Source organism: Anolis carolinensis, chromosome 5, assembly GCF_035594765.1.
Source record: "Anolis carolinensis isolate JA03-04 chromosome 5, rAnoCar3.1.pri, whole genome shotgun sequence".
NCBI lineage: Eukaryota > Metazoa > Chordata > Lepidosauria > Squamata > Dactyloidae > Anolis > Anolis carolinensis.
This window is the reverse complement of record NC_085845.1, coordinates 196,966,601-196,994,431: the sequence shown is the minus strand read 5'-3', so window position 1 is coordinate 196,994,431 and position 27,831 is coordinate 196,966,601. Positions and strand designations below refer to the sequence as shown.

The 27,831-nt window shown below is 40.7% G+C and overlaps 1 protein-coding gene across 2 annotated transcripts in view; it reads right to left on the bottom strand.

Moving 5' to 3' along the window:
- The window catches only part of itih5 (inter-alpha-trypsin inhibitor heavy chain 5), a 44,744-nt gene that overhangs the window by 8,599 nt on the left and 8,314 nt on the right, over window positions 1-27,831 (bottom strand). Inside the window, exons 2-11 of one of the 2 annotated variants that reach the window (XM_008110253.3) lie at window positions 25,034-25,078; window positions 22,578-22,741; window positions 21,333-21,434; window positions 20,180-20,430; window positions 15,458-15,630; window positions 14,307-14,423; window positions 4,720-4,891; window positions 3,058-3,367; window positions 1,373-1,926; window positions 232-291 (exon numbers count right to left, since the gene is read on the bottom strand). In XM_008110253.3, coding sequence (XP_008108460.2) covers window positions 232-291; window positions 1,373-1,926; window positions 3,058-3,367; window positions 4,720-4,891; window positions 14,307-14,423; window positions 15,458-15,630; window positions 20,180-20,430; window positions 21,333-21,434; window positions 22,578-22,741; window positions 25,034-25,078 — 1,948 coding nt within the window. The remainder of the gene's footprint in view (window positions 1-231; window positions 292-1,372; window positions 1,927-3,057; window positions 3,368-4,719; window positions 4,892-14,306; window positions 14,424-15,457; window positions 15,631-20,179; window positions 20,431-21,332; window positions 21,435-22,577; window positions 22,742-25,033; window positions 25,079-27,831) is intronic. The other variant, XM_008110254.3, reaches the window with a different exon arrangement.

Sequence of the window (27,831 nt, the reverse complement as noted above, 5' to 3'; positions counted from 1 at the left end):
TAAGTGACTAACTGTATGTATTTAAACTTCCTTTTGGCAGATTCTTTCTTAAAAAACTTTTAAATAAAGTTTCAATAGCCTTTCTCCCATTAAGGAAGGCATGCCCAGTCATATTGCTTTTGTCCTTTGGAGGAAATGGCTAAAAGTATAGCATTCTAGTATCAGAGCACTTACTATTCTAGGAAGAAAATTCAGCCGCAGCAGTTGCTTAGGGTGACTTAGACTGCTTACCTGATGTTTTTGTGACCTTAACTTTTTGCTTTGCTGGTTTTCCAGAGACAGAGTCCAAAGCTAAGAAGAATAGGGAAAGGAAAATAGAATGCCACATATAAACAACAGTATGGTTATCTCACTCCATAAAATATATTGTATGCCTTCCCCAAACAATTACAGTGTTTTATGTACATAAACCTGCATGTCTACTTTCATGTGGAGTTTGACATCTGTATGGCCACATCGTCCCTACACACAACTTCCAGCATGTAGGAACTGAACCAGACTATCCTTATGATCAAACAAATAGAATGAACAATAAAGAAAATGTACAACCGTTCCCAGAGGGAGGGGATGAAAGGGAGGGTGTCCTTGCTGAAAGGTGAGTTGACTCTGGTGCAAATACTGTTGGGACAACGGATGCACTTTTGAGGAGAGCAGTAAATGGATGTACCACAGTTCATATGCCACATGAAGCCCATGGATCCTTCTTTTGTGACTCTTGTAGCCATCCTATAGTCTCAATCGAACCCTTCCATTTTTTATTTAAAACTTCCAATGTGATTTTTCAGACAATATTTGCCCCCCAACCATGCAAAACGTTTCCCAAAATGCATGAAATCATCTCCAAATACCCCCATTCCACCTGCATGAGCACCTCAGAACCCTTCCTCTTATCAAATACCTTAATTTCCTTCCACATCATCACTTTTGCCATTTTGGAAGAAATACAGAACAAAATAAAGCTATTTCAGTGGGATGTTGTGTGGTTTCCGGGCCATGTTCTAGCAGCATTTTCTCCTGATGTTTTGCCTGCATCTGTGGCTGGCATCTTCAAAGGATCCTCTGAAGATGCTAGCCACAGATGAAGGTGAAACATCAGGAGAAAATGCTGCTAGAGCATGAGCATACAGCCCGGAAACCACACAACACTCCAGTGATTCGAGCCATGAAAGCCTTCAACAATACAAAGCTATTTCTAGTTTCTGGGAGAAAGGCAGGCTAAGGGGTTAAGTAGTGAGGGAACACTACATAACCCCTTAGCCTGCCTTCTTCTTGGTCCTCACAAAGTTGCTCAGCCTTGTGTTTACAAATTATTGCCAAAGTACAATATCTGTTAACAACACCCACCATCCTCCAAAATGTGACTTTTCCTTACCAGATGGTGCTCGGTGACCTTGCAGTCCCTGTACGATTTCTCCAACACTTTCCATCAGTGGGCCAACATAGACCTCCTTTGGCAGCTCTGCCTGAAGGGCAAGCTCCTTCATTTTCAAGGTTGTGAAAGGAGTGACGAAGTGGTACATGAGGGCCAGCTCCTTGGCTTTCTCTCTCAGAGATTCCTTCTCCTCATTGCTGTCACTCTTCAACCAGGATGCCAATAGCTCCTTGATGGTGAGGTAGCTCCAAGTCCGTTCCACATAGTTCTGACCATTGGTGGAGCCTCCAACATTGGAAGCTCCGCCAATATGGTTCTTGCCAGAGAGATCAATGGCTATGTCAGTTTTCAGAAGGACGTACTTGTCGCTATTGCTGGCTGTCACTTCTACATGTAATCTGTTGGCTGTTTTGTTGAAGAGTTTTCCAGCAATGACAATTTCAGACCCATTGAAGTAGTTGGGAAAGAGGTTCTGAGTGACCTGAGCTACGTTGTCAGTTGGATAATCTACCCGGATGTCAGAAAGAAGAGGCGTGTCGATTTCATAGTAGAATCTGTGTGCACAAATGTTGTTATTTATAGCACATTTCCAACCAGTGTTAAGGCCAGGGACAACAGCAGAAATATACAGGACAATTCCCATATCTACAGAGAGTATGTTCCAGGTCTTTACATAGATGCACGAAATCACAGGTAATAGCGAACGCTTTTGAACAAATGAGTGAGTGGCAACCCTAAGGTTATCATGGGGTTTTCCGGACAAGATTTGTTCAGAACAGATTTGTCATTGCCTTCCTTTAAGGTTGAGTGAATTTGACTTGACCTAAGTCACCCAATAGGTTTTCATGGATGAGGAGTGATTTGAATCCTAGTCTCCAGGTGTTTTCTTTAGGAAGCCGTTGGTCCGCCAGCAAGACCCTATGATCTGCCTCCAATCAATGTTGACCATAGAGCCATACTGGAGGACTTAGAGATTCCAAGACAAAACATTTTAATCAAATCCATGAATAATCAAATCCACAAAAAGTCAAACTTGCAAATGTGGAGGGCCAACTGTAGATATTCCTAGAGAGAAACATTATCTATAAATCTCTAGGTCTATTCAGCCCATTCCCATGATAATTTATTTATTTACAGTATTTATATTCCGCCCTTCTCACCCCGAAGGGGACTCAGGGCGGATCACATTATACACACATAGGGCAAACATTCAATGCCCATAAACACATCAAACAGAGACAGAGACAGACAGACGCAGAGGCAATTTAACCTTCTCCTGAGGGATGTTCGATTCTGCCCACAGGGGGGAGCAGCTGCTTCATCATCCACTCTGATGGCACTTCCTCATTCCAAGTCGTAAATTAGTTAAACTTGCCTCCCCACTTTTATAAGTGGTACCTTATTTCCTACTTGATAGATGCAACTATCTTTCGGGTCAGCAACAAGCAGGGGCTATTTTTAATTTTTAATTGACGGGTGCTCACCCCGCCACGGGCTGGCCTTGAACTCATGACCTCATGGTCAGAGTGATTTATTGCAGCAGGCTGCTTAACAGCCTGCGCCACAGCCCGGCCCCATAATACCTTCTCATTACATATATACCCCAAAAACTGTCCTACAGAATTCAGTTGTTAGACTTAGCATGATAAAAAGAGAAAAGCAGATTGTGCTCCTTCTCAACTCACCCTTTCAGTTGTTCCGCGGCATCCTCTTCTTCACGTACACGTCGCATCATCCCACAGTTCTCCAGCGCCAACCTCTCCAGCAATTTGTAGTCCACGTCGTTGCCGATGCCAATGGTAAAGAGGCAGAACTTGTTGCGGATGGCCTCCTTGGTGTTGTTGATGATCTTGGCTGGTTCTATTTCCCCAAACGTGGGCCGCCCATCGGTCAGGAAGATAATCAGAGAGACGCTTCGTGCCTCAATGTCATTCTGGGCAATGTAGTCATTGAGGATTTTTGTGCTGATTTGGAGGGCCCCGTTAATGTTTGTGCCTAGAGAAATAACCAGACACATAACTTTTTTTTAGCAACCATACAATTGGCCTCTTGTTTGGAGCAGGATGTATCAAAATGTCCAACTCTTTATTAAACTACTAGCTTCTTTGCATGGGAGCAAAGCTTGGAAAATTTACCTTTTGGGGCTACAATTCTCGGAATTGCCCAGTCAGGCGGAGCTGTGGCTTCAACAATTTACAGAACTTGGTAGGACCAAAACAGATGTTTACAGATTAGCAGTAAAGCTAACAGAAACAGGATCAGTTGTCTTCTGAGATTATCAAAATTAGTGCTAACATGTTTTAGGGATAAACAGACACCAACACATGAGATTGGTGGGTGGGAACACACACATTCAAGGAAGGAGTAGAAGAAGGAGCAAGGCCAGGTTCCACCCACATATGATGTTATGGTGTCACCATGCCATCTGATGTCATATGACTTGCAGAGGAATTGGAAATTGGATTTGTCTCTCTGTCCCACACCCAAATGACTCTCCACCATTAGTGTACAGTTTCTCAATTCTGTTTATTTCATTGCATGGAAACAACAGATAAGGGTTGTCATATCCTGTAGTTGTTTTATCCTATGTGTGTTGATCTTGAGGTCCTCTGAGATGCCATTTTCCATCAGTCCCATTCAGTATGGCCAGTAGTTTGGCTTGATGAAAGTTGTAGTCTCACCACACCTGAAGGGGCTTGCAGTTGTTACTAGAAAAAGGTGGGTTGCAATAAATTGTGCATCCCTTTAGTCACTTGGTGTTTTGTTGGACCTCCAATACCCGCCTAAATGTTGTGACATCACACACAGCAAAAGTGAGATGTCCGGGAACATTAACATCACTGATTTCAATGGAATTAAAATTAAGCAACCCACAATTGTTCAAAGGTGCTACAAAACATGAAAAATACTTTTAGTGTACATTTATCAGTACTGAATCCATCACTTGTCCTTTTGGTTCCAAAGCTCACCAAATTATTGTTGTCCAAAAGGTCTACCTTTATAGTTGCTCTCTTCTACTACACCTAGTGCTCATCCTCTAGTTTATTAACACACTTTGGTTCTGGTTTTCTCTTAGAATTGTACATTCTCAGGAGCAATCTGTTCTTCAATACTTCACAAAAGGCAGAAATTCAGATGGTATAGTTTCCCCAGTCTAAGCATACAGTCCTACAAGAAAGCTGCACTAGCTTAAATGTTGCTTTATGCCTCAACTAATACTCCTCTGTCCTAAACCAAGTAATGCATAATATTACATGGGTACTATTGGCCTATTTGTGGTATTAAGTAGGTTTTAAGTGGACTGAAAAACAGAGAATCTTGTCCATCGTCCTTCAGACCAAGATTACCTCCAGAAGGCGACATGTTGTGGATGTAGACCTTTGCATCTCGAATATTGTTGGGAGTCACAGGCACTAGTTGGTCATGTTGCCAAACCTTGATTCGATTGGAGAAGCCAATGATGTTGAAGTGATCCTCAGGTCTGAGATCCTGGAGAATCGTGAACAGGGCATCTTTGGTCTGAAATGAGATGACAAAAAAAAAGGAATAATTAGCTTTATGGCAGCAACAATGCAGAATATAGTGAGGCCGTTAGCTTCCTTGGCTTGGTAACTAAGATAAAATATTATTTGTCTTTGCTGCAGCTTCAAACTGCTGAATATATGATCAACAATAATCCAAGATCTTTTCCAAATGTGCTCAGCCAGGTATCCCCCAGTGCAATTCATGTGGAGGACACTAGCTTGGAAAAGACTTTTCTTGTTAAGAACATTGTCTCATTTATTTTCTTATTTCCTTTGCTTGTCAAGTTAGCAAAACTCAGAGCTCTCGGACAAAGTAGTGCCGGGTCCAATTCCCTTTGCTTTCAATCTTGCAAACAGTGACGCTTTCTTGGTTCCAGATGCAAGGATCAGTTTGGAAAGTGGATCTGCAGAAGTCTCAATAGTCTCTCTTAAGTTTCCCCTGCGATCCTGCCTGGAAGCTGATGATGTCACAGCAAAACATATTACTCATAACCATGGAATCTGCAAACATCTTTCAGCTGGTGGCCTTCGGGTCAGATCCAAGGGCTATCAAGAACACATAATTTCCCTCCCAGAACTCATTTGATACAGCAGACAGAAAATGAGACATGAAACTAAGAGATATTCTGCTGAATCCCATTGAAGTTGGGTGTACTTTTTTTAGTTGCTTCTCTTAGTCCTGATTAAAGGAGAGCCACTGAGTCTGCAGCTTATTATGACAACTAATTTCAGTTCTATTAAAGAATTTGATTCAAATTTCAAGAAAAGCGATCCCACCTAAAATACATTTGTTGATTGAAAGAGCTGACAACATTGGAATAGACTGCCTAAGAAAGGGGTGGATTCTCTTTCTTGGGTGATGTCTATGTGCAGGTGCATGCTGAGGTACATGGTGTCAAACCATAGTTAGCAGCACGCCCGTATAGTTTGATTTGCAGACTGCGGAAGATTATTAGCCCTTATCATGTTATGGATATAACAGCCCTTTCTTACTCTGTGTGTCCCTGAAATCAAGTCCTGATGAAAGAAAAATGCTCGAGTCAGCTGTGTTTTAAAGTAGAAATTGAAAGTAGTTCATTCACTTTAAGGATAACAAAAATATATATAGTAGAGTCTCACTTATCCAACATTCTGGATTATCCAACACATTTTTGTAGTCAATGTTTTCAATGCATTGTGATATTTTGGTGCTTAATTTGTAAAATCATAACCTATTTTGATGTTTAATAGGCGTTTTCTTAATCTCTCCTTATTATCCAACATATTCGCTTATCCAACATTCTGCCAGCCCGTTTATGTTGGATAAGTGAGACTCTACTGTAACACAATTCACAGCAGTTATCCTCACGACAATGAAAATGCAGACAGATGCTCTGTCCTTCTTCTTGATAATACGAAGGAAGGAAAAAACATAAAACAGTTCAACTTCTTTCCTTACGAAGTTCCACGATGCCCTTGACTGGACCGGTGAGATGAACACTCATTCCTGGTTTTTTCAAAAGCTTTCTTCTTCAGCCTCCAGCTTCAGAAGCAGCAACTTGTAGCTACACCAGTAACAAATAGCCAACATTAATGGCTAGCAGTCAATACCACCAGCTACTTGCACCAGCAGTGAGCAGCTAACCCAGTTTGTTTTCAAAGCTTTCTTCTTCAGCTTCCAGTTTCAGCAGCAGCAACTTGTGGCTACACCCTAACAGCCAAGACCAATGGTTAGCAGTCAATACTACCAGCTACGTGCACCAGCACCAGCAGTGAACAGTTCAGAGTTTGTTTTATTCACTAAGCTTGTTAACATGCCAATTTAACACACTGCAGCTGCTCCACTATAATTACAAAGGTTCTGATCCTTATCGTTACTTAGGAAAGGTCTGTAGTAACCTCTGTGTATCAACATATGGGAATGCTCATTCATTTGTGCAAAGGCTGGGTACTATAACCAATGGATAATTCCATTTGCAAAAATATATGCTCCACAACTCAGATCTCTCTTTAGTAGACATTTCATAGCACACTGCTTCCCAACCTTTGGACCTCCAGATGTTTTGGACTTCAGCTCTAAGGAGTCCTGACTACTTGCCAAACTGGCTGGGACTTCTAGAAGCTCAAATCCAAAACACCTGGAGGGACAAAGGTTGGGAACCACTGCTCCTGCAGATTCAGGCATCTGTAATCGAAAAATGTATTTCTCTCAAGCGCTGGCCCCTTCCTTTGATAATCCTGCTTGGGGTCCTTAGGTCTGGATTGACTGATACGTGATGGGACTCAGAACCAATCAGGTGAACTCCAGGGAAACAAGTTCCAGCTGCCCAAGGGACGAATGTGGTCTCTTTTAGCGGATGACGCAATGACCTTCACCCAGCCAAGGTCTCCCCAGATGAGAACTGTGCCTTTGGTGACATTTCTCTCACACAATCCCTCACTTGTTGTACAGTGTGGGCCAATGGGGAGCACAAGAACTACACGCCTTCCAATATACAACAGAACTTCCCATGAAGTCATAGCTCTGCCACAAGGCTTTCATTCTGGTGCCCTTTCTTTGTCCACTGACTCACAATTTCCACTCAGTTCCATAATCCACTTTCCCTTGAATGTTGGATAACTATTATGACAGCTGTTCCCTGAGAAGAGCCAATCTTCCCAGCCCTTTGCTCACAGATATCACTGCCAAAGTTTGGAAAAGTTTCTTTGGTAAGAAAACATGGTCCAGTGCAGCTTCTATATCCACACATTCATAGACTTTGTGTGGATACACGAAATTGCAGATAATATCAAATCTTTTGGAAATGGATGAGTTCTGGCCAAGAATACCATAGTGAACTTGTAATAAATTAAAGACAAGAAAAACCTTTTGAGTGTGTCCATTACGGATAATGCAAATTCCCAAAGCATGGTTACAGAAGCCCATAAAATTAGAAGACAATCCGGATTATGACACAGTTATGTGAGTTACAGTTTGTGGGCCTTGAATAGGAAAGAGGAAAACTAGAAAGAGAAACAGCTGAATCAAATCCAGTTGATTCTTCACTTTTGTCGGTTTCACTTTTGCAGGTTTGGTTATTAGAAGATTTGATTATTGTGGTGGCATGAGATTCTTTAGCTCCTCAAGTGTGACTCAATGGTCAACTTCCACTTGAACTTCCATTGGAAATTGACCACTGAGTTGCACTAGAGGACCTAGAGATTCCTACAGAGATATTCTCTCATGTAAACAAAAATATGGCTTGCTATTTACATTTCTTCATATGGATCCTGTGCCCTTATCTCCAGCAAATGTGGAGGGCTGGTCCCAGATCCAGGGACACATCTACATTGTATAATTAATGCAGTTTGATGCCATATGTTCACTAACATTGTCTAATTTTAGACTTGGAGAGGTAATTGCTCATTTGGGCCATAAAATCTCCCCACGGATGCAAGTTTTCCATTTTGAACCTGCAAGAGTGTTATTTCAAGAGTTTTGTCAGTTTCCTTGTGTTAAGAATTGTTGGCAAATTTGCACAGTGGAAGTCAGTGCTCAGGTGTCAAATATCAAATATCAATAACTCTCCTCTTAATAATGGCAAAGAATTTAAAGGAGTCCATTATGAGTTATTCCCTCTGCCATATAAACTCTGCATTTCCCACCCTGTATCACATTCCTCTACCTTTCCTTGAACTCCTGCAATCCAGATAATCACACTTTCCCCACCAATAAAGCATGCAAAATGTAAGCAAATGCCACTCTTTTCCGTGACCTCCAATAATAAGGCTTTGTTCTGGCTCCTATATCAACATGCTGTGGAAGTAAAAGAAACCGCATCTACCACTTCTGTACAAAACAGAAACTTCCCATTGAGATAAGCCTATGTATTACTCTTGGTGTCTGCTTCCCTCCCTTAAAACACTCCTTAAGTGTTTTCCTAACAAACACAACACAATATCAAACAGAAAAAACAAAGCAAGACATTAAGTTGTGTGAGGTGTAATATGTCTGGTGTCTGGAAACAAACGAGGGGACAAAGAATCACAGATTAACCTTTTCCCTTCCCATAGTCCAAACAAAAATTGGTTTCCATCCCTAGTATTATTTGTCCAAGGAAGAAAAGGTGTCCATTAGTAAAAACATCCCTTGAATTGAAGTAAGGGGAAGGATAAATTTCATCACAGTGGATAAAGGATCAACCTTATTCGTTACATTCCCCTCTCCACCAATGACACTGATTTTAAAATGATAACATTAGTCATGTAAATTGCAATTGGGCCATGAAAGCTGTGCCACTTGAGTCCTGATATATATGAGGAAGACATGATGCGGTCTTAAAGTTGTACATTAGATGTTGCATAACACATATACTCATGAAGAAGTCAACCTCATGTATAAGTCAATAGCAGTTTTGTGGGCCAAAATTATGGATTTTAGTATGTCCTGTGGATAAATCAAGTCATTTGATGGAGAGGAGAATGTGCTGGCACTGACTCGGGCCCCTTCCACACAGCTGTATAAAATCCACATTTTTGTGTGTCAGGAATGACTTGAGAAACTGCAAGTCACTTCTAGTGTGAGAGAATTGGCCATCTGCAAGGATATTGCCCAGAGGATGCCTGGATGTTTTTGATTTTTAAAACCATCCTTGTGAGAGGTATCTCTCATGACTCCACATGGAGCTAATAGAGGGAGCTTATCCACACTCTCCCCGGGTTGGATTCAAACTGGCAACCTTCAAGTCAGCAACCTAACCTTCAAGTCATCAGTCATGCCGGCACAAGGGTTTAACTCACTGTGCCACCGAGGGCTCCTAAAATCCACCCTGACCTGGATTATATGGCAGTGTGGACTCAGATAATCCAGTTCAAAGCAGATATTCTGGATTATCTGCCTTGATATTCTGGGTTATATGGCTGTGTGGAAGGGCCCTCAGGGTAGCCATTCAAAGGAGGGTGTTAATCCTATGTTGATAGGCGTTTGGATACAGTATTAACTCTTATGACAGAAGGAATTCTCTTCTTCTCAGAATACAGTGGGAAAAGGTGAGAAGTTATTTCAGGGAAAAATGTAGAAGGAGCAGCAAGTCCCTCTACTCTCTTTTCTGTGACATTGGCTTCTGACTTTTTTGAATGCTTGGGGAGGAAAAATTGTAGTAGCAATAGCTCTTTGCCATTCTTCTCAAGGAGTATCAAGAGAATAAAGGGACTGGTGGTCCTTTTAGGTTTTCTCTGGATGAACTGAGCTCTTGCCTTTACTACTCCATTCAATGATGGGTTCCTTTTCTGACCAGAGTCAGAGTGGAGTAATTACATTAATCCACAGAGAAGTCAAACCAGGATTTTTTGATTTGATATTTTTGGCTACAATTTCGCCCCGGTGGCGAAGTGTATTAAAGCACTGAGCTGCTGAACTTGCAGACTGAAAGGTCACAGGTTCAAATCCCGGGAGCGGAGTGAGCGCCCGCTGTTAGCCCCAGCTTCTGCCAACCTAGCAGTTCGAAAACATGTAAATATGAGTAGATCAATAGGTACCGCTCCGGCAGGAAGGTAACGACGCTCCATGCAGTCATACCAGTGGCAACATGACCTTGGAGGTGTCTACAGACAACACCGGCTCTTCGGCTTAGAAATGGAGATGAGCACCAACCCCCAGAGTTGGACACGACTGGACTTAACATCAGGGGAAACCTTTCCTTTACCTTATATATCATTCATTTAGAGGGATGACAAAAACAGCAATTGTGCATTCCCCATTGCACAATGTGACAAGAAGAAAGGACGCCAACAAATGGCAATCAAACATAAAACATCAGTATTCAGAAAAAGGATAGTGTAGCACAAATTCTACTTAACAATGTGTCTACAAAGCTTCACTATAAAGCACACCACAAAGTCTGAGCCATTCCTTTCTATCTATGACAGCTCCCTTAAGTGCACCGTTTTCTGCATAGGGTAGTGCTGTAAGTGTTGGACTGGGATGCCAAGGGTTTGAATCTTCACTCAACCATGGTGACCCACTGGATGACGTTAGACAAGTCACTCTCTCTCAGCTTCAAAGCAGGACAGTGGCTAACCTCTTCTGAATAAATCTTGCTGAGGAAACTCTAGGATTTCATTGCCATGGGTTAGAGCTGACAAGGAGGCACTGGGGTCTAGTAAAGTCTAATGGTTTGAACATCAGGCTAGTGCTCTGGGAGACCAGCATTTGAATCTCTGCTCAGCCATGAAAACTGCTGGGGTGGTCTTGGACAACATGTGCTCTATCCATCACAGAGAAAACCAATGGCAAAGGTCCTCTGAAGACAAGCAAACCCTGGGAGAGAATCACCATAAATTGGGGTTGTCTTGAAGACCCATAACAATATTTCCAAACTTTGTTCTGTCCGCTTTCAAAGGAAACAAGGTTCAACGCAATAGAAGTAGAGTCCAGCTCACTATTATCAGAAAAGGTCACTGAGAAAGACATGGGAAATCAGAGGTTCGGAGAAATGCCCTGGCACCTCCACCAGCTGGCATGGTGCACACAACATCCTTGTCTAGAAATCAATGCCCTTCTTCTGGGATGTTTGAAGATGGCCCTCCGTGTTACATTCCTTTTTCTGCCCTTCTGAGTAGAAACAATTGCAAGGAAATTGTCCTTCTCCTTCAACCCAGTCATAGAGAGAACGTTCTCATTATCCTCTTTTGCTCGGCCAAAGTAAACACTGGAAATCACCCGCTGGTTTTGGCATCACTGGATGGGCCACTGCTGTGGAAGGATGTCCTTCACATTCCACATTTGATGACCATGACTTACAAAGCCAGAACAAAGTGCTACTGAAGATTTTGCTCATGCATTATTATTATTATTATTATTATTATTATTATTATTATTATTATTATTATTATTATTATATTTATACCTTGCTTTATCTCTTCAACAGGAGGCTCTCAAAGTGGCTTAACCTTGGGACCCATGAGTCATCTTGAGTGGAAGATATATTGAAGTTCTTGGCTGTCACTGATATTGCTGGTCAAAGTGGTCCCCGGACAAGTGGTCTCTGGTCAAAAAAGGTTGGGAACCACTAGTCTATGTCCTCCAGTGTGACTGTATGATATTCTTGGGCCAGAAGTCCATCATTTCAATAGAGTTCGGTATCCCAACCCTGCTCTACGCCTGCGAAACGTGGACGGTCTACAGACATCACACCAAACTCCTAGAGCGTTTCCATCAGCTTTGTCTCAGAAAAATCCTGCAAATCTCTTGGGAAGACAGGCGGACAAATGTCAGTGTGCTTGAGGAAGCAAAGACCACCATCATTGAAGCGATGCTCCTACGCCATCAACTCCGCTGGACTGGCCACATTGTCCGAATGCCCGATCACCGTCTCCCAAAGCAGTTGCTCTACTCAGAACTCAAGAATGGGAAACGTAATGTTGGTGGGCAGGAAAAGAGATTTAAAGATGGGCTTAAAGCCAACCTTAAAAACTGTGGCATAGACACTGAGAACTGGGAAGCCCTGGCCCTTGAGCGCTTTAATTGGAGGTCAGCTGTGACCAGCAGTGCTGCGGAGTTCGAAGAGGCATGTATGGAGGGCTTAATGGAGAAATGTGCCAAGAGGAAGACCTGCCATCTAGTCCAACCCCCCCCATGGGGGTTGGACTAGATGGCCCTTGAGGTCTCTTCCAACTCTACTATTCTATGATTCTGTCAAGCCAACTTTGACCGAGACCGCCTTCCATCTGGAAACCGATGTCCTCACTGGGGGAGAACATGCAGATCAAGAATAGGTCTCTTCAGCCACCTATGGACCCACCCCAAGACCCCACAACTGGAAGACCATCATCCTCGGCCTACGAGGGATCGCCTAAGTAAGTATCATCCATGGTTTTGTGCATCCACACGAAGTCCAGGAACGTATCTTGTATAGATCCAGGGGTGATATTGTATCTGTCTTTTCTCATCCTTCAAAACCCACATCTACATGGCAGTATATTATGCACTTAAATGCAATGAAGCTCCATTGTCCCCTCGGGCGAGAAGGGCGGGGTATAAATAATTGAAATAAATAAATTGCATAAAAGGAGAATGGCCCTGCACTTCTGAGGAAGGTTTTCAAGAGTTAAATCTGAAGCCGAACACTGTGGGTGAGCCCGAAATGTTAATGCTTCATAATCTTGGCCTCATCAGGTGAAACTAAAACCCCTTGGAAAGGTTAATCTGTGACCCATAGAGCTGGCCTGTTCACACCAACCCCTGGCAGCAAGGAGTTTTAATCTCCCTTTCCCAGCATGATATTGCCCTACCTAGGAAACTGGACTCTTGGAAGATTTAGCTTAAAAGTAAGCTAGAATAGGGATCCCCTTTGTTGTTTTTTTCAAGTTTTATCTTTATTTTTAAAGTTTTCAAATACAATAAAAGCAAACACTAAATGTGTATGTGTGTATGAAAAAAAGAAAAGAAGAAGAAAAGGAGGAGGAGGAGGCAAAAGGAAAGAAATGAGAAACCAAACAGCAATAAACAAAAGGAGTAATAATAACTTCTGGCTTTCCTTATGATGCATCATCATCATCACCACAGTATTATTATGTAACTAAGTAACTAAAACTAACAAAATGAATTCCAACAGGGAGAAATATAAGGTACTACAACATGGTAGAAAAAAATAAAATGCAGAGACATAGGACTGGTGACACCTGGCATGATAGTCTATGTGAAAGAGAGCTAGGAGTCTTAGTCCCCTTCTACTCTGCCATATAATCCAGATTATCAAATCAAATAATCCACATTATCTGCTTTGAACTGGATTATAGAGTCTACACTGCCATATAATCCAATTCAAAGCAGATAATCTGGATTTTATATGGCAGTGTAGAAGGGGCCTTAGTAGACCACAAGTCAAACCTGAGTCAACAGTCCATAATGGGTGAGTACAGGTTCAACTGCTATGGCGGCAGCTTACTGAACTTTGCAGTTTGTATTTTGCCAAAATACTAGAACTCTCTGGCTGAGAATCCCAAAAACTAGTCCATAAACTGCAAAGGTCGGGATTTGATTGGCTTTTTTTGTGTCAGAAGCGACTGGAGAAACTGCAAGTTGGTTCTGGTGTGAGAGAATAGGTCATCTGCAAGGACGTTTCCCAAGTGACACTCGGATGTTTTGCCATCTTATGGGAGGCTTCTCTCATGTCCCCGCATGGGAAGCTAGAGCTGACAGACAGGAGCTCACCCCACTCCCCGGATTCGAATTGCCGACCTTTTGGTCAGCAGTCCTGCCAGCACAAGGGTTTAACCCATTGCACCACCAGGGGCTCCCTTCTATGGGCTGGAACCTGGCATTTGAAATAGGACCAAAATGCTCTAAGACTGTAAGAGACCTAAGACGTCTCCTTCCTCAACAACAAGGACTTCCAATGTACCTCCAGCATTCAACATTTTCCAGTCCCTGAAATCAAAACCTGACTCACCTGCCTCAGCTTGGTTCCCACCATGGAAGCGCTGCTGTCAAGGACAAAGACAACGTTCTTGGGAAGCGGAGGGAGGTCTTTAGGAGCAAAGTAGTGAACAAAGTAGCCATTGAAAACCTGGTGAGATGAGAAAAAAATGTTCAGCATTGTGTCATGTCTCTTGTGTCACCATGGCTTCAAATCATACACTAAGCATTCTCTTAGAGCATCCTCTGTATGAGATGCAACTGAAACTTACACCTGGTAATATATATTTGTCAGTAATTATTTTGGTCTTCTCAGGTGGAAGAATTTGGCACCTAAATGAACCCAAACCATTTGTGGATTTCAGTGGAGAAATTATAAAGTACTATACTTAAGAGGAAGAAATGAAATGCAGAGATATAGAATGGGTGACACCTCGCTTGAAAACTCTTCACGTGAGAGAGATCTAGGAGCCTTAGCAGACCACAAGCTGAACATAAGTCAACAATGCGATGTAGCAGCTCAAAAAGCCAATGCTATTCAAGGCTGCATGAAGAAGAGTATAGTGTCTAGATCAATGATGGGCAACCTTTTGCGCTTGGTGTGTCAAAATTCACCAAAAAACCTAGCATGACTTGGGTGGTGTGTCACTTCGAGAAAAAAAACATAATTTCACAATATATATAGTTTAAATAACAAAAATATATAATTGTAATATATAACTGTATTTAATAAACCAAAAACTATTTACTACCATTATTTCCATGTACAACAATCTATGGTACCTCTTGCAATTTCCACACTGATTTCTCTCTATTGTAGTTTCAATGTAGTCATGAATAATGAATAATATAATAGTAATAATATAATAATATACTACAATAATAATAGAATAATAATAGAATGATTATGTGTGTGTGTGTGTGTAATGTGCATAATTCCCATGGAGTAAACAACAAAACCACTGGATCAAATCACACCAAATTTGGCCACAAAAGACATTAGTCATCCAATCAATCTGCATGCAGCAACGTGTCAGCTAAAATGGCTAGGCGTGTCAGTGCTGACATGAGTGTCATAGGTTGGCCATCACTGGTCTAGATGAAGGGAAATAATAGTGCCATCCTATAATTTTCCTTGTTTTCATCAGACCTCAGCTGGAATACAGTGGATAGTCAATGCCATACCTGAACATCCCCAACACTCAGCTCCCGATTGACGTCATATCTGATGGTAAAATCTCCCAGAATGCCATTCCTTGCAATCTTTGCTTGCTGGACCACTGTTGGACTGAAGGTGATTTTGGCCAAAGTTTTGGTCTGACCAACAACAGTTGAAGGTGGTGGAGAGGCATCATCTACTGGAGAAGAGTATCATTGACTAAAGTTAGGATTTGTCAATTCAGAACTGGCAAGTTTGACATATTCAATCATAGCTTCTTATGGGAAGACTCTTGACTGAACCATCTGCATAATGATGAAAGCTAAGACTATCTTCGGCATGCAGCACAGAACAAAAGATTGACTCCCATTTTGCATGTGAATGCTGACTGTGCTGGAAACCAAAACATCACCCACATTGCAGAATTATAGCACTTAATTGCCATGGCTCTATATTATGATATCCTGGGATTTTTGGTTTGCTGTGGCACTAGAGGTTTTGGACAGAGAAGGGTAAATATCTCACTCACAAAATTACAAATGCTATAATTCCATAAGATTGAGCCATGGCACTTAATGTGGTATCAAAATGTTATAATTCTGCAATATATATAAGAAAACTAGACTCTAATTTTCTTCAATACAGATGATGGCAGAATATTCTCCATCATTCAAACATGGCAGGCAAGGTGATGAGATGCAAAGGCTTTTGACTGATTGTCCCACCTTGCTTGTCCCACCTTCCTAGAGTCAACACAAATTAAAACAGAATGCTATGTGAGCTTGTTATATTTTGATTTATTTTCAAGTTCATAAATAAATAATTTGCTGTAAAATCCAAATAAGTCCATATAAGTATGAAACAAGTCTACTGAAGTCTTGTTATGCTATGCCTGGTTATGTTTATGACATTACTAGAACAACCATAATCATAATTCATATTACATATTATGGGACATATAATGGGACTTGAGCATCCAAAGCTATTGGCTTCCAGAATAGATCCTGGAACTAAACCCCAGCAGATACCAAAGGTCCATTGTATTCTATGCACAAACTTAAGTTTGTGACATATTTATATCATTGTTGCTTGGGATCACATGCTGTTTAAATTCTGGGATTGAGCCATATGTGTCATCTTATCTTTGCTGAATTTTACAGCCTAGTAAACTTTTTGTTGCAGGTGCATTTGCAAGTGCCATTGGCATTAGGTTCATTTTGCTGTTCATTTCAGCTCTGCGTCACAGGTAGCTCAGAAAAACAGCACACGTAGTTAGCGAAGAGAACACAACAGAATAGAAACGGATATCCCCCGTTGAGGAAATAGAGGGGAATTTTGGGGTTTGATGTCATTTGGAGAGATGCCTCACCATGAGGATATCCAAAACAGCAAAACTTCCTCTCTCGTTTCCTGTTCTCTGTTTTGATGGTGGGAGCCAAACTAATATTAACAATTGTTATTTTATTTTATTGGGAGGGGGGAAAAGCTGAGGATGTATCTATACTGATTTATTTAGGTGAGGAGATACAGGGGAATTCATTTAAAAGTAGATATTCCATTATCCATCTCCCTTGTTTGTGTTCATAGCCAAGATTTAATGCATTATGTATGCATTTATCTCTTAAGAAAGAAACATCTCAATTCAATGGCTTATATACAGAAATGTAGATAGCCAGGCCTCTCTTCTCCTCTCTCCCCATTTGAGTTAACTGAGTGCAAACTACTTTTTCACAAACTTTGAACGTAGTTTGCAACTGAGGACAAAGGTAGTGGTGGAGGAGAGAGAAACTGGGATCTTTCAAAAGTTACTGAAATTCTGGGAGAACATAGGATTAATCTAGGCTGTCCTTGCCAAATCAGAACAGTTGGAGGGGATGATCTACAAACCAAGGTGCATCTGCATTGCAGAATTAATGCAGTTTGACACCACTTTAACTGTCATGTCTCCATGCTATGGAATCCTGGGGCCTCTAGTTTGATGAGGCACAAGCATACTTTAGCAGAGAAGGCTGAAGACCCTGCAAAATACAACTCCCAGGATGCTATGGCAAGTAAATGGGGTCAAACTGTATTCATTCTACCATGTAGATCCTACCCAAGAGACAGCTACTCACAAGGAGTTGTGGCTTTCTTTGCAAACAGAGGGGCACCTATTTGCCCAGTTGAAAGTTGAGTAGGGAAGCATATCTTGTCCCACATCTATAGCATATCAAGAAAGAATCATCTTATCACTTTGATTCATTCTTTGCCATTCTACTCTTTCAGCTGCTTTTAAAATGTCACGGCTTCTCTGTCCTCCTTCCACTTACCCCTTAATTTTTAATTTATTTCAGTAGCTGCAAACTGATTTCAAAGTTCAAAGCACAGTCAGCAATTCCACATTTGCTAGGGTTAGTGGCAAAGGACCTAGATGAAAGTCAGTCAGTCAGTCAGTCAGTCAGTCAGTCAGTCAGTCAGTCAGTCAGTCAGTCAGTCAGTCAGTCAGTCTATCTATCTATCTATCTATCTATCTATCTATCTATCTATCTATCTATCTATCTATCTATCTATGAGAACACCCTGGAGAGCTAAAATTCCTAAGGAGAGGCCCCTACCCTCCTCTCCTTTCGTAGGAGCTTAAAAACCTGGCTCTTCCAAAAGGCCTTTGATACCTAATTTGATGTTGGACTGATCCATCTGCCCATTTTATAATAGCCCCCATTTCGAGATGTTGCCAATGCTATTTTGCACTTTATTGTCCATTTCTACCGGCACATTGTGTTCTGGATTTTATGAATTAGTCTCCTGTTTTAATATTGTATGATTTTTGTATGCTTCTTGCCGATTTTAACTATTGTTTTATTGCTATTGATGTTTTACTGGTATAATTGTTTTATAGTCTTGTTACTGATATTGATTGTTTTATCGGGCTAGGCCCCATGTAAGCCGCCCCGAGTCCCTTCGGGGAGATGGGGCGGGGTATAAAAATAAAGTTGTTATTATTATTATTATTATTATTATTATTATTATTATTATTATTATTTTAATAAAATTCATGAATAGCGTAACCTACAAAAATCAAACCCACAAATGTGGAAGTCCAGCTGTAGTTGGACCTCAGTTAACCCAGCAAAGAAAGCAAGAGCAGAGAGGATAGAAATTCCTTTCCTTCCCTAAAGGATTAGGCAAAAGCAAACTTCTTCATTCTCTCCTTGCTTCTGTGTTCTTCCTCATGAACAACCTTTGCCATCTTGAACCCCATCTGATGTTGCTTGGCCACATGTATCCAAGTGGTTATCTTTGAAATGTATGGACGCAACATTCTGTTTTGGTCTAAAGCCTCGTCCCATATATCCCAGCTACAATTCCAGACTCAAGACAAGCGCTTGAGCCTGGCCAATTTAACAGAGCCAAATTCATTATGACAGCCCTTGAGTGTTGCTACAATCTCCGGCATCGGGAAATCTGAACTCTGGCTCACATCCTCCTTCCGCACTGGAGGCGTTTAATGAAACGGTGCTGTCAACGGACATTGCAGCGTTTTCCAGGCAAATGGACAGGCTCACATCCTGTCTTTCAGGGCTGCCAAATTATCAAATGGCCATAAAAAGATAAAACAAAGCAAGCGTGGACAGGGAAAGACCTAGGAATGGTAGACGGCCTGTTCTAACCTGCCGGCTACTGCTTTTGGCAAAGGCTTCCTTTCTTTTGGTCTTGTTTTTGGCAACATCATAATAATAATAATACATTTTTCCTGCACTGTCAAGCAACATGATTTCCTATGTGATTTGGCACGGCTGGATGGAAAAAGAAATTAACTTAAAATAAAGTCCCAGGAGAAGACTAGGATGATGGTTGTCAGATGCAGAAAAATATTTTATGTCTATATTTACATGTTCATCTCACCATATTTCTGCTTGCTTCCCTTCACATTGATAGAAAGACCCATAATGTTATAGTTAAATATAGGCAGGGATGCAATGAGATTCAGGGCAAAATGAGGGTGTTGCTCTTCCCAAATTTCTAGCACTGTATTAACTTAAAACTTAGGAGCCTCCGGTGGCCTAGGGGATAAAAGCCTTGTGACTTGAAGGTTGGTTTGCTGACCTGAAAGCTGCCAGGTTCGAATCCCACCCGGGGAGAGCGCGGATGAGCTCCCTCTATCAGCTCCAGCTCTATGCGAGGACATGAGAGAAGCCTCCCACAAAACATCAAAAACATCAGGGCGTCCCCTGGGCAACGTCCTTGCAGACGGCCAATTCTCTCACTCCAGAAGCAACTCCGGTTGCTCCTGACACGAAAAAAAAACAACTTAAAACTTCAGTTGACTAATTAGAAATACTTTGTGGCCACCCAAAGAAAATGGCATTAGTAAATCAATGTGACCAGAGCAAATATAAGAGTGCCAGTTTGAGCATTAGGCAATGACTCTAGACAACAGAAATTGAATCCACACTTGACCATGGTGATCATCAGGTGATCTTGGGCAATTCATGCTCTCTCAGCTTCAGAGGAAGGCAATGGAAAACCTCTTTTGAACAAATTTTGCCAAGAAAACCTTGTGATAACTCTGTGATATAGTTGCCTTAGGATTGCCTCTGAGGATGCCTGCCACAGATGTGGGTGAAACGTCAGGAGAGAAAGCTTCTGGAACATGGCCATACAGCCCAAAAGACTTAAAGCAACCCACTGCCTTAGGATTGCCATAGTTTGGAAACGACTTGAAGGCACGCAAGAACAAAGTGTGAATAAGATCTGTTTCTGCTTACCTTGGCCCTCCCCTGCGCTTTTGCTCCTGCTTTTTTGGAGCGGAGGCACTTCCAGAGAGTTGATCCCCGAGTTCTCCAGGATGTTCACCTCCACACGTAACTTCCCCACCAGCTGCTGAGGGCGGATGCTGACAGTGTACTGATATTTCCCCAACCGCCTCTGCAATAGCTCTTCATAATACAGGAGGAAGATGGCTTCTGCTTTCCTGGGAATCATCCCAGAGGCTCGGAATACCTCGACTCCATTTTCCCTGTCAGGAGAATTCACAGCATAGAATTAACGGGTTTCACAGGAGGCATTGACAGTCTTGGGATCATGTCAACACAGACCTTACATGAAGGACTTGCAAAAAGAATCCTATGGATCCAAGATGAAAGCTCAGTGAATGCAATCTGTGTTTTAGTCCAAACTCCAAAGGAGTTGTCCAGATTGCTGAATCCTTATCCTAGGGTTCAGCATATTGGATAGATCCTTGAAATTTTAAGCTAAAACCCAGTGTGTATTGACTTCTTCCACTATCATTGGAGATATCATTATCCAAAAGGAGACATGACACCACGTAAGTCAATAGTTGTCATTGCCTTTGGTGAGCTTGTTTTCTGCTGCCCTGGAGACTAGGATGCAGAACAACGGCTTCAAACTTCAGGAAAGGAGATTCCACCTGAACATTAGGAAGAACTTCCTAAGTGTGAGAGCTGTTCAGCAGTGGAACTCTCTGCCCCAGAATGTGGTGGAGGCTCCTTTTTTGGAGGTTTTAAAACAGAGGATGGATGCCCATCTGTCGGGGGTGCTTTGAATGAGATTTTCCTACTTCTTGGCAAGGGGTTGGACTGGATGGCCCATGAGGTCTTTTCCAACTCTGTGATTCTATGATTCTATGACCTTGTCACAGGTTTTTCTAGGACTGAGGTTACCCACTGAGTTTTTGTAGCCGGATGGAGAAATTGTGATTCACCCAAGACCATCCAGTGAGTTTATGTGGCCGGATGGAGAATCAAACCCTAGTTTCCTGAATCATAGTCCAACCACTACTCTACATACTCTGGATGTGGTCTACACAAAACACAAGGCTTTCAAGAATGATGGAGAAACTACAGAAAATTGCAATTCATTAGTTAAGATTAGTCTCGCTTGGGATGATGCATTACTAACCTTTCTTCTGTGGGTCTTGAATATCTGTCTTTTCTTCCAAGTTCAAGAGGCCTCCGCTCTTTCCCAACAACGTCCCCATGATAAACCCTATCGCCAATAACCCTGGAGCAAGCGGAAAGAAAATGAACATTCAGAAATGAGAGATTCTGCAGATTACGGTCACAGAAATCAGGTAAAATTTTGTTATAGAAATCAAGACAAAATACCTCTGTCATATATAAATATTATAAATATATTATAAATATAAAAATTTATATATCTATAAATTATAAATATAGAAATTTATATATTTATAAATTATAAATATATTATATATATATATTATAATATTGAATATACTTATAACATTGATAATAATATTATAATGTAATACAATATCACACTAATACAGTAGAGTTTCACTTATCCAACATAAACAGGCCAGCAGAACGTTGGATAAGCAAATGTGTGGGATAATAAGGAGGGATTAAGGAAAAGCTTATTACACATCAAATTAGGTTACGATTTTACAAATTAAGCACCAAAACATCATGTTATACAACAAATTTGGCAGAAAAAGTAGTTCAATACGCAGTAATGCTAGGCAGTAATTACTGTATTTATGAATTTAGCACCAAAATATCACGATGTATTGAAAACATTGACTACAAAAATGTGTTGGATAATCCAGAATGTTGGATAAGCGAGTGTTGGATCAGTGAGACTCTACTGTAATATAATATACTAATTATTATAATATTATAATATAATATTATTATACTAATAATAATAATATTACTATAATAATACTAATAATATAATATTATTATACTAATTAGTATATGATTATACTAATAATATAATATAATAATTATATATTATATATTAAATGTAATATTACTAATAATTTTACCATATAATGACATAGTACAATACAGTAATTTAATGCTTATATCGTGCTATGCTAATAATATATTGTATGTACATTTGATTTGTAAGCCGCTCTGAGTCCCCTCCGGGGTGAGAAGAGCGGGATATAAATGTAGAAAATAAAGAAATAAGTAATATATGAGGAATCTTTAGACCTCTTGGGCTTGAAACCAGAGCCCTTTCATGTTGCACAATTATAGCAATATGGTCCCACTTTAGCTGCTATGTTTGCATCCCTTAGAGCCCTGTTTGTAGTTTGTTGATGGGATCAAAATAATGGTGTGTAGTACCTCCACCCCTGTTCAGCCCTCTCCCATGCTTGTCAGTCTCACCTACATGGTAAAATTGGAGATGAAAGCCGTGATGGGTATCTGCATCTCGAAGACCCCTTCCCGGGCCTCTGAGCCGCTGTTCACCAAAGTGCAAGAGACGGTGGTAAATGCATAGCGAGAGATGATAGTGGCTCGGACGGAGAACTCCGACATCCGGGGCCTGGTCTCCTGTTGGAAGAGAGCATCGGGACGTGTTAATACACAACTATCCATGATCATAGCTGGCTTCACTCCTCTCCTGAACCTAAATAGACAAGACCTTTGCCAAGCAAATACCAGCCTCATGAACCCATAGGCAAAGGAGTGCTAAAGTGTACATTAATTTTTGAAATAGTTACATCATTTGCCAAAGGTGGAGTTCTGCTTTGAAGCCAGTTTCTAATCTGGGTGAAACCAGAACAAGCATTATCCTGGTTTGACCATGGAACCTTTCAAGACATTTATTTTCTATGGAACACTAACTCTGTTATTATTATTATTATTATTATTATTATTATTATTATTATTATTGACACAATGACGTTGTATGACACAGCAAACAAGATAGACATGCTGGATTTCGTTTCACAAAACCACAAGTCGAACACTTCCCAAGTGTCTAGGACTGTGTGATGTATTTTTGGATGATGCGCGCAGATCCCAGCAGGGTGGCCTTTTGCAGTTGGCAGATTGTAATTTTGTCAATGTCCATTGTTTCCAAATGCCGGCTGAGATCTTTTGGCACGGCACCCAGTGTGCCCATCACCACTGGGACCACCTGCTCTGGTTTCTGCCAGAGTCTTTGCAGTTCAATCTTGAGGTCCTGATAGCGGCTGAGTTTTTCCTGTTGTTTTTCGTCAATGCGACTGTCACCTGGGATGGCAACATCAATGATCCAAACCTTGTTCTTTTCCACAACTGTGATGTCTGGTGTGTTGTGTTCCAGAACTTTGTCAGTCTGGGTTATTATTATTAATAATAATAATAATAAATAATAATAATAATAATAATAATTTATTATTATTATTATTATTATTATTATTATTATTATTTAATGCACAATGAGATTAGTACACAGCAAACAAGATCACTATGCTGGCTTTTGTATTGGATAATACGTTGGACACTTCCCAAGTGTCTTGGACTATGTGATGTATCTGCGAATAATGTGTGCAGATCTAAGTAGAGTGGCCTTTTGCAGCTGATAGATTGTGATTTTGACAGCACCAATTGTTTTCAAGTGCTGGCCAAAGTCTTTAGGCATTGCACTCAGTGTGCCGATCACCACTAGGACCACCATTACTGGCTTGTGCCACAGTCTTTGCAGTTTAATCTTTAAATCCTCGTATTGTGTCAGTTTTTCCAGTTGCTTCTCATCAATCCTGCTGTCATTTTGGTTTATTATTATTGCCCACTTTATCTCCATAAAGGGGAATCAAAGCAGCTTGATATAAATGCATTGGGTTGTTGTATGTCTTCAGGCTATGAGGTCATGTTCCAGAAGTATTCTCTCCTGACGTTTCGCCCACATCTATGGCAGGCATCCTCAGAGGTTGTGAGGCATAGAGAAACCTCTGAGGATGCCTGCCATAGATGTGGGCGAAACGTCAGGAGAGAATACTTCTGGAACATGGCCACACAGCCCGAAAGACATACAACAACCCTGTGATCCTGGCCATGAAACCTTCAACAACACATATAAAAGCATTGTTGTCCAATTTTAAATATACAAATATACAAACATTAAAACAAAATTAAATACTATATCTAGTTTCCTGAATCATTGTCCAACCACTGCTCTACATACATCAGATGTGATCCACACTCTATCCCTGACTTAAACTAAAATATATATTCTGGACCATTTTATGCTCATTCAAATACATCTCCCAGTTTTCTATATAAACATTTAGTTTTCGAGTAATTTTTACTCTGATATTTTGTGAATAGTGTCCCAAAAAAACTATATAAGAAAAGAAACATTCAAAAAGAAGTGTGGAATCAGTGTGAAAAATCTACTATGGATGAATAGTTCTTGTAGTAAAATGTTGCAATGTGTAGCCAGTGACAACATACCTGACTGCAATAGTTGTAGCACAAATAGTAAATCAATTAGTCTTATGTGGTTTGATTTTTAAATCAATTTTAATTTGTTTTTAAAGATTTTTTTAAAGGAACCCCTACAATGTTTTTGTGGAAATGTAGAGTTCTGCAGAACACAGTTTGGGAACAGCTGCACCAGACGATCTTGGACAAATCACATTCTCTCAGCCTCAGAGGAAGGCAAAGGCAACCCCATTCTGAACAAACCTTGCCAAAAAGGCCCCGTGACAGTGTCGCCTTAGATTTGCCATAAGAACAAAGGGATTTCAAGGCAGGAAGGAGAGAAGCTGCAGCTCCAGAGGAGGATTTCTTGCCTACAAACCCACCAGCAACTTTTCCTGAGAAGTGTTAAAAATGAACCTTCAGATCATTACATACCAATCTCTGCAGAACCCGACTCTGTCTTGGAACTCTGCGTACAACCTGCAATGGAAAGGAAAACCAAATGAGTGAATCAAAACAAAAGTTTACAAAGTAAAATAAAAGTACATGCATAATACACACAGAAAGAGGAAACAATGAAATGTAAATCTCTAGGTTGCTGTGAGTTTTCTGGGCTGTATGGCTGTGTTCCAGAAGCATTCTCTCCTAGTGTTTCGCCCACATCTATGGCAGGCATCCTCAGAGGTTGTGAGGTCTGCTGGAAACTAAGCAAGTGGGGTTTATATACCTTTGGAATGTCAAGGGTGGGATGTCCACAGCTATATAGACTCCACGGATTTATAAACCCCAGTTAACTAGTTACCAACAGACCTCACAACCTCTGAGGATGCCTGCCATAGATGTGGGCAAAATGTCAGGAGTGAATGCTTCTAGAACATGGCCATTCAGCCTGGAAAACTCACAGTAACTCAGTGATTCCAGACATGAAAGCCTTCGACAACACATGCAAAACTATAATTTAGATATTAAAAGAATGATAATAACAATGTTCCGAGAAGCAATTCAAAGAGTCTAAAAAAGCGAGTGAAAAAGAACGAAGCCAAGCTAAGAAAGAAGAAACCTTTTGTTGGGTAAGTATTAAGGTTTTGTTGGGAAGTAGCCTTGAATTCCTCGAACAGAAATTTTGAACAAGTCTGTAAAAAGAAATATGGGTTCAATGATAGAGGGGAGCTAGTAGCTAGGTCATATTTGATTACTAAAATTTGTTGCAGTGATAAGTAAAGTAGTTGCCTTTGATGCCAAAGCTTGGAAGCATTATTACATGTAACCATTTTTAAAAATGCAGTTATTGCAAAGTTTCAAAACTAGTGCAAAGTTGGAAACAAAAGTTGTTTTTTGATATGAATAGTAAGATTTTCTGGTTACGTTTTATTTCTACTTTTAAAATACACTGTAGACTTGTATTCCTATGCTACTTGTAACGTACTCTGTGGTTTATGAAACAACTCCAAAAGGCCAAAAAACACACACACTCTACCCAAAAACAATAAAAACAGGAAAACATATGCCAATATTCAAAAAGTCAATGGCAGTCTGTATTATATAAAACCCCAGAGTTATGCAGACAATGCATGAGCAATATCTAATGCATACATGTATGTAGTCAGAGCTTGTTTGTTGTGTAAGAGGATGGTCTCAGGATCTGGCACTATATGTAATCATAACTTCTTGTTGTTGGCCCTGGACACACAATATTGCAGTGAGAACATTTCTAGCATAATGTTCAACTTTCGCAATCATACATAGAAATGGGAACATAATGGATAGACAATCCTAATTTTAGTATTCAATTATATATCTTTAAGCTTCAAGACCTTGCCTATATTATTCATAGCTGCTCTTTCATTCTGATCAGTGACTGAGTCAAAGAAAGGAAAACCTTGACCTGTTTCAACATCTTCATTGCCTACTTTAAAGTGATATAAGTCATCTCAGAATTAGGAGATGGCAAAGACATATATTGAGTGAGGAAATCTTGGGAAGGTGACCTTCTTTGATGTTAGATCTGACTTGAAAGCCCACAACAACAAACAACAGACACACATGTACTTGAAGACGTAAACATTCACAGATCAAAGCTGCGGAATGGAATTTCCTTTGTATTGCCAAAGCATCCCTGGGACGTGTGCAGGTTTGAACACCAGCCGAACAACAGCCAAGTGAAACAATGCAGGACCCTTGACTCAGAGCCTAACTGTCCTTAGGAAGCTGTGTGTGTGCTTGTGTGCTCATGTATGAACAACAGCCTTTGCTACTGTGACTCAGGTTGTGTGTATACTGTAGAATGAATGCAGATTGACATCATTTTAGTTGCCATGGCTCAATGGGATGGAATCATAGGGCTGTCATTTTACAATCCTCTTTGCCAAAGAGTGCTGGTGCCTCACCACATTACAATTCCCAGGATCCCATAGCATGAGCCATGGTAGTTAAAGTAATTCTATAGTGTAGAGAGACATCCCCAGATGTAAACTAGGACATATAGAAGAGGGAGAAACAGGGGATACATATCCACTGTTGTTAGGGATTCCTCTTCTTTAGAAGAGGAAGGAGAGCCAGAAAGTGTTCATGAATCAGAGGGGCAGTTGGAATCTGAGGAGGAGATTTTGCAAGTACCCACTTTTCAGGAGAGACTAAAGGAAACAGAGCAGAGACGTCATTCAGCTAAAATAGCTGCCAGAAATGCAGCTGAGTAATTAGGAATTGTCCTAGCAGCTATGAGGGGACTCAGGGCTATAAAGCAGAAGCAGGTGCAGCCAGCTCTTGCTGGTAACAAACTGACTCTTCGCTCTCCTTGTGCCTGCTTCAAGCCTGCCTCTAGGAAATTGCTCCTAAGGATTTATTGCTGTTTCTTTGTCTGAAGTAAGACTGCTATTTGATTTGGGAATTATCAGAGACTAGGAACTGTGCTTGCCCTAAGACTTCCTTGCTTCATTTTGCATTATTCCACGGAGTGTGCTGTACTTTGTTTTGCTGAAGTAAAGCAGTTTTAATTTACTTGCCACTGTGTTTTAGGGCTGTTCTTGAAAGACAAAACAGGACAACTGTAGAACAAATACAGTTCGACACCACCTCGATGGCCATGACTCCATGCTATGCATCTTTTATAGAAATACATTTTGTAGATTTTTTACAATGTTTATTTATTTTAATTATTCTGTAATCCACCTCGCACCACAAAGAGAGGCAGGAAAGAAATATAATAATAATAATAATAATAATAATAATAATAA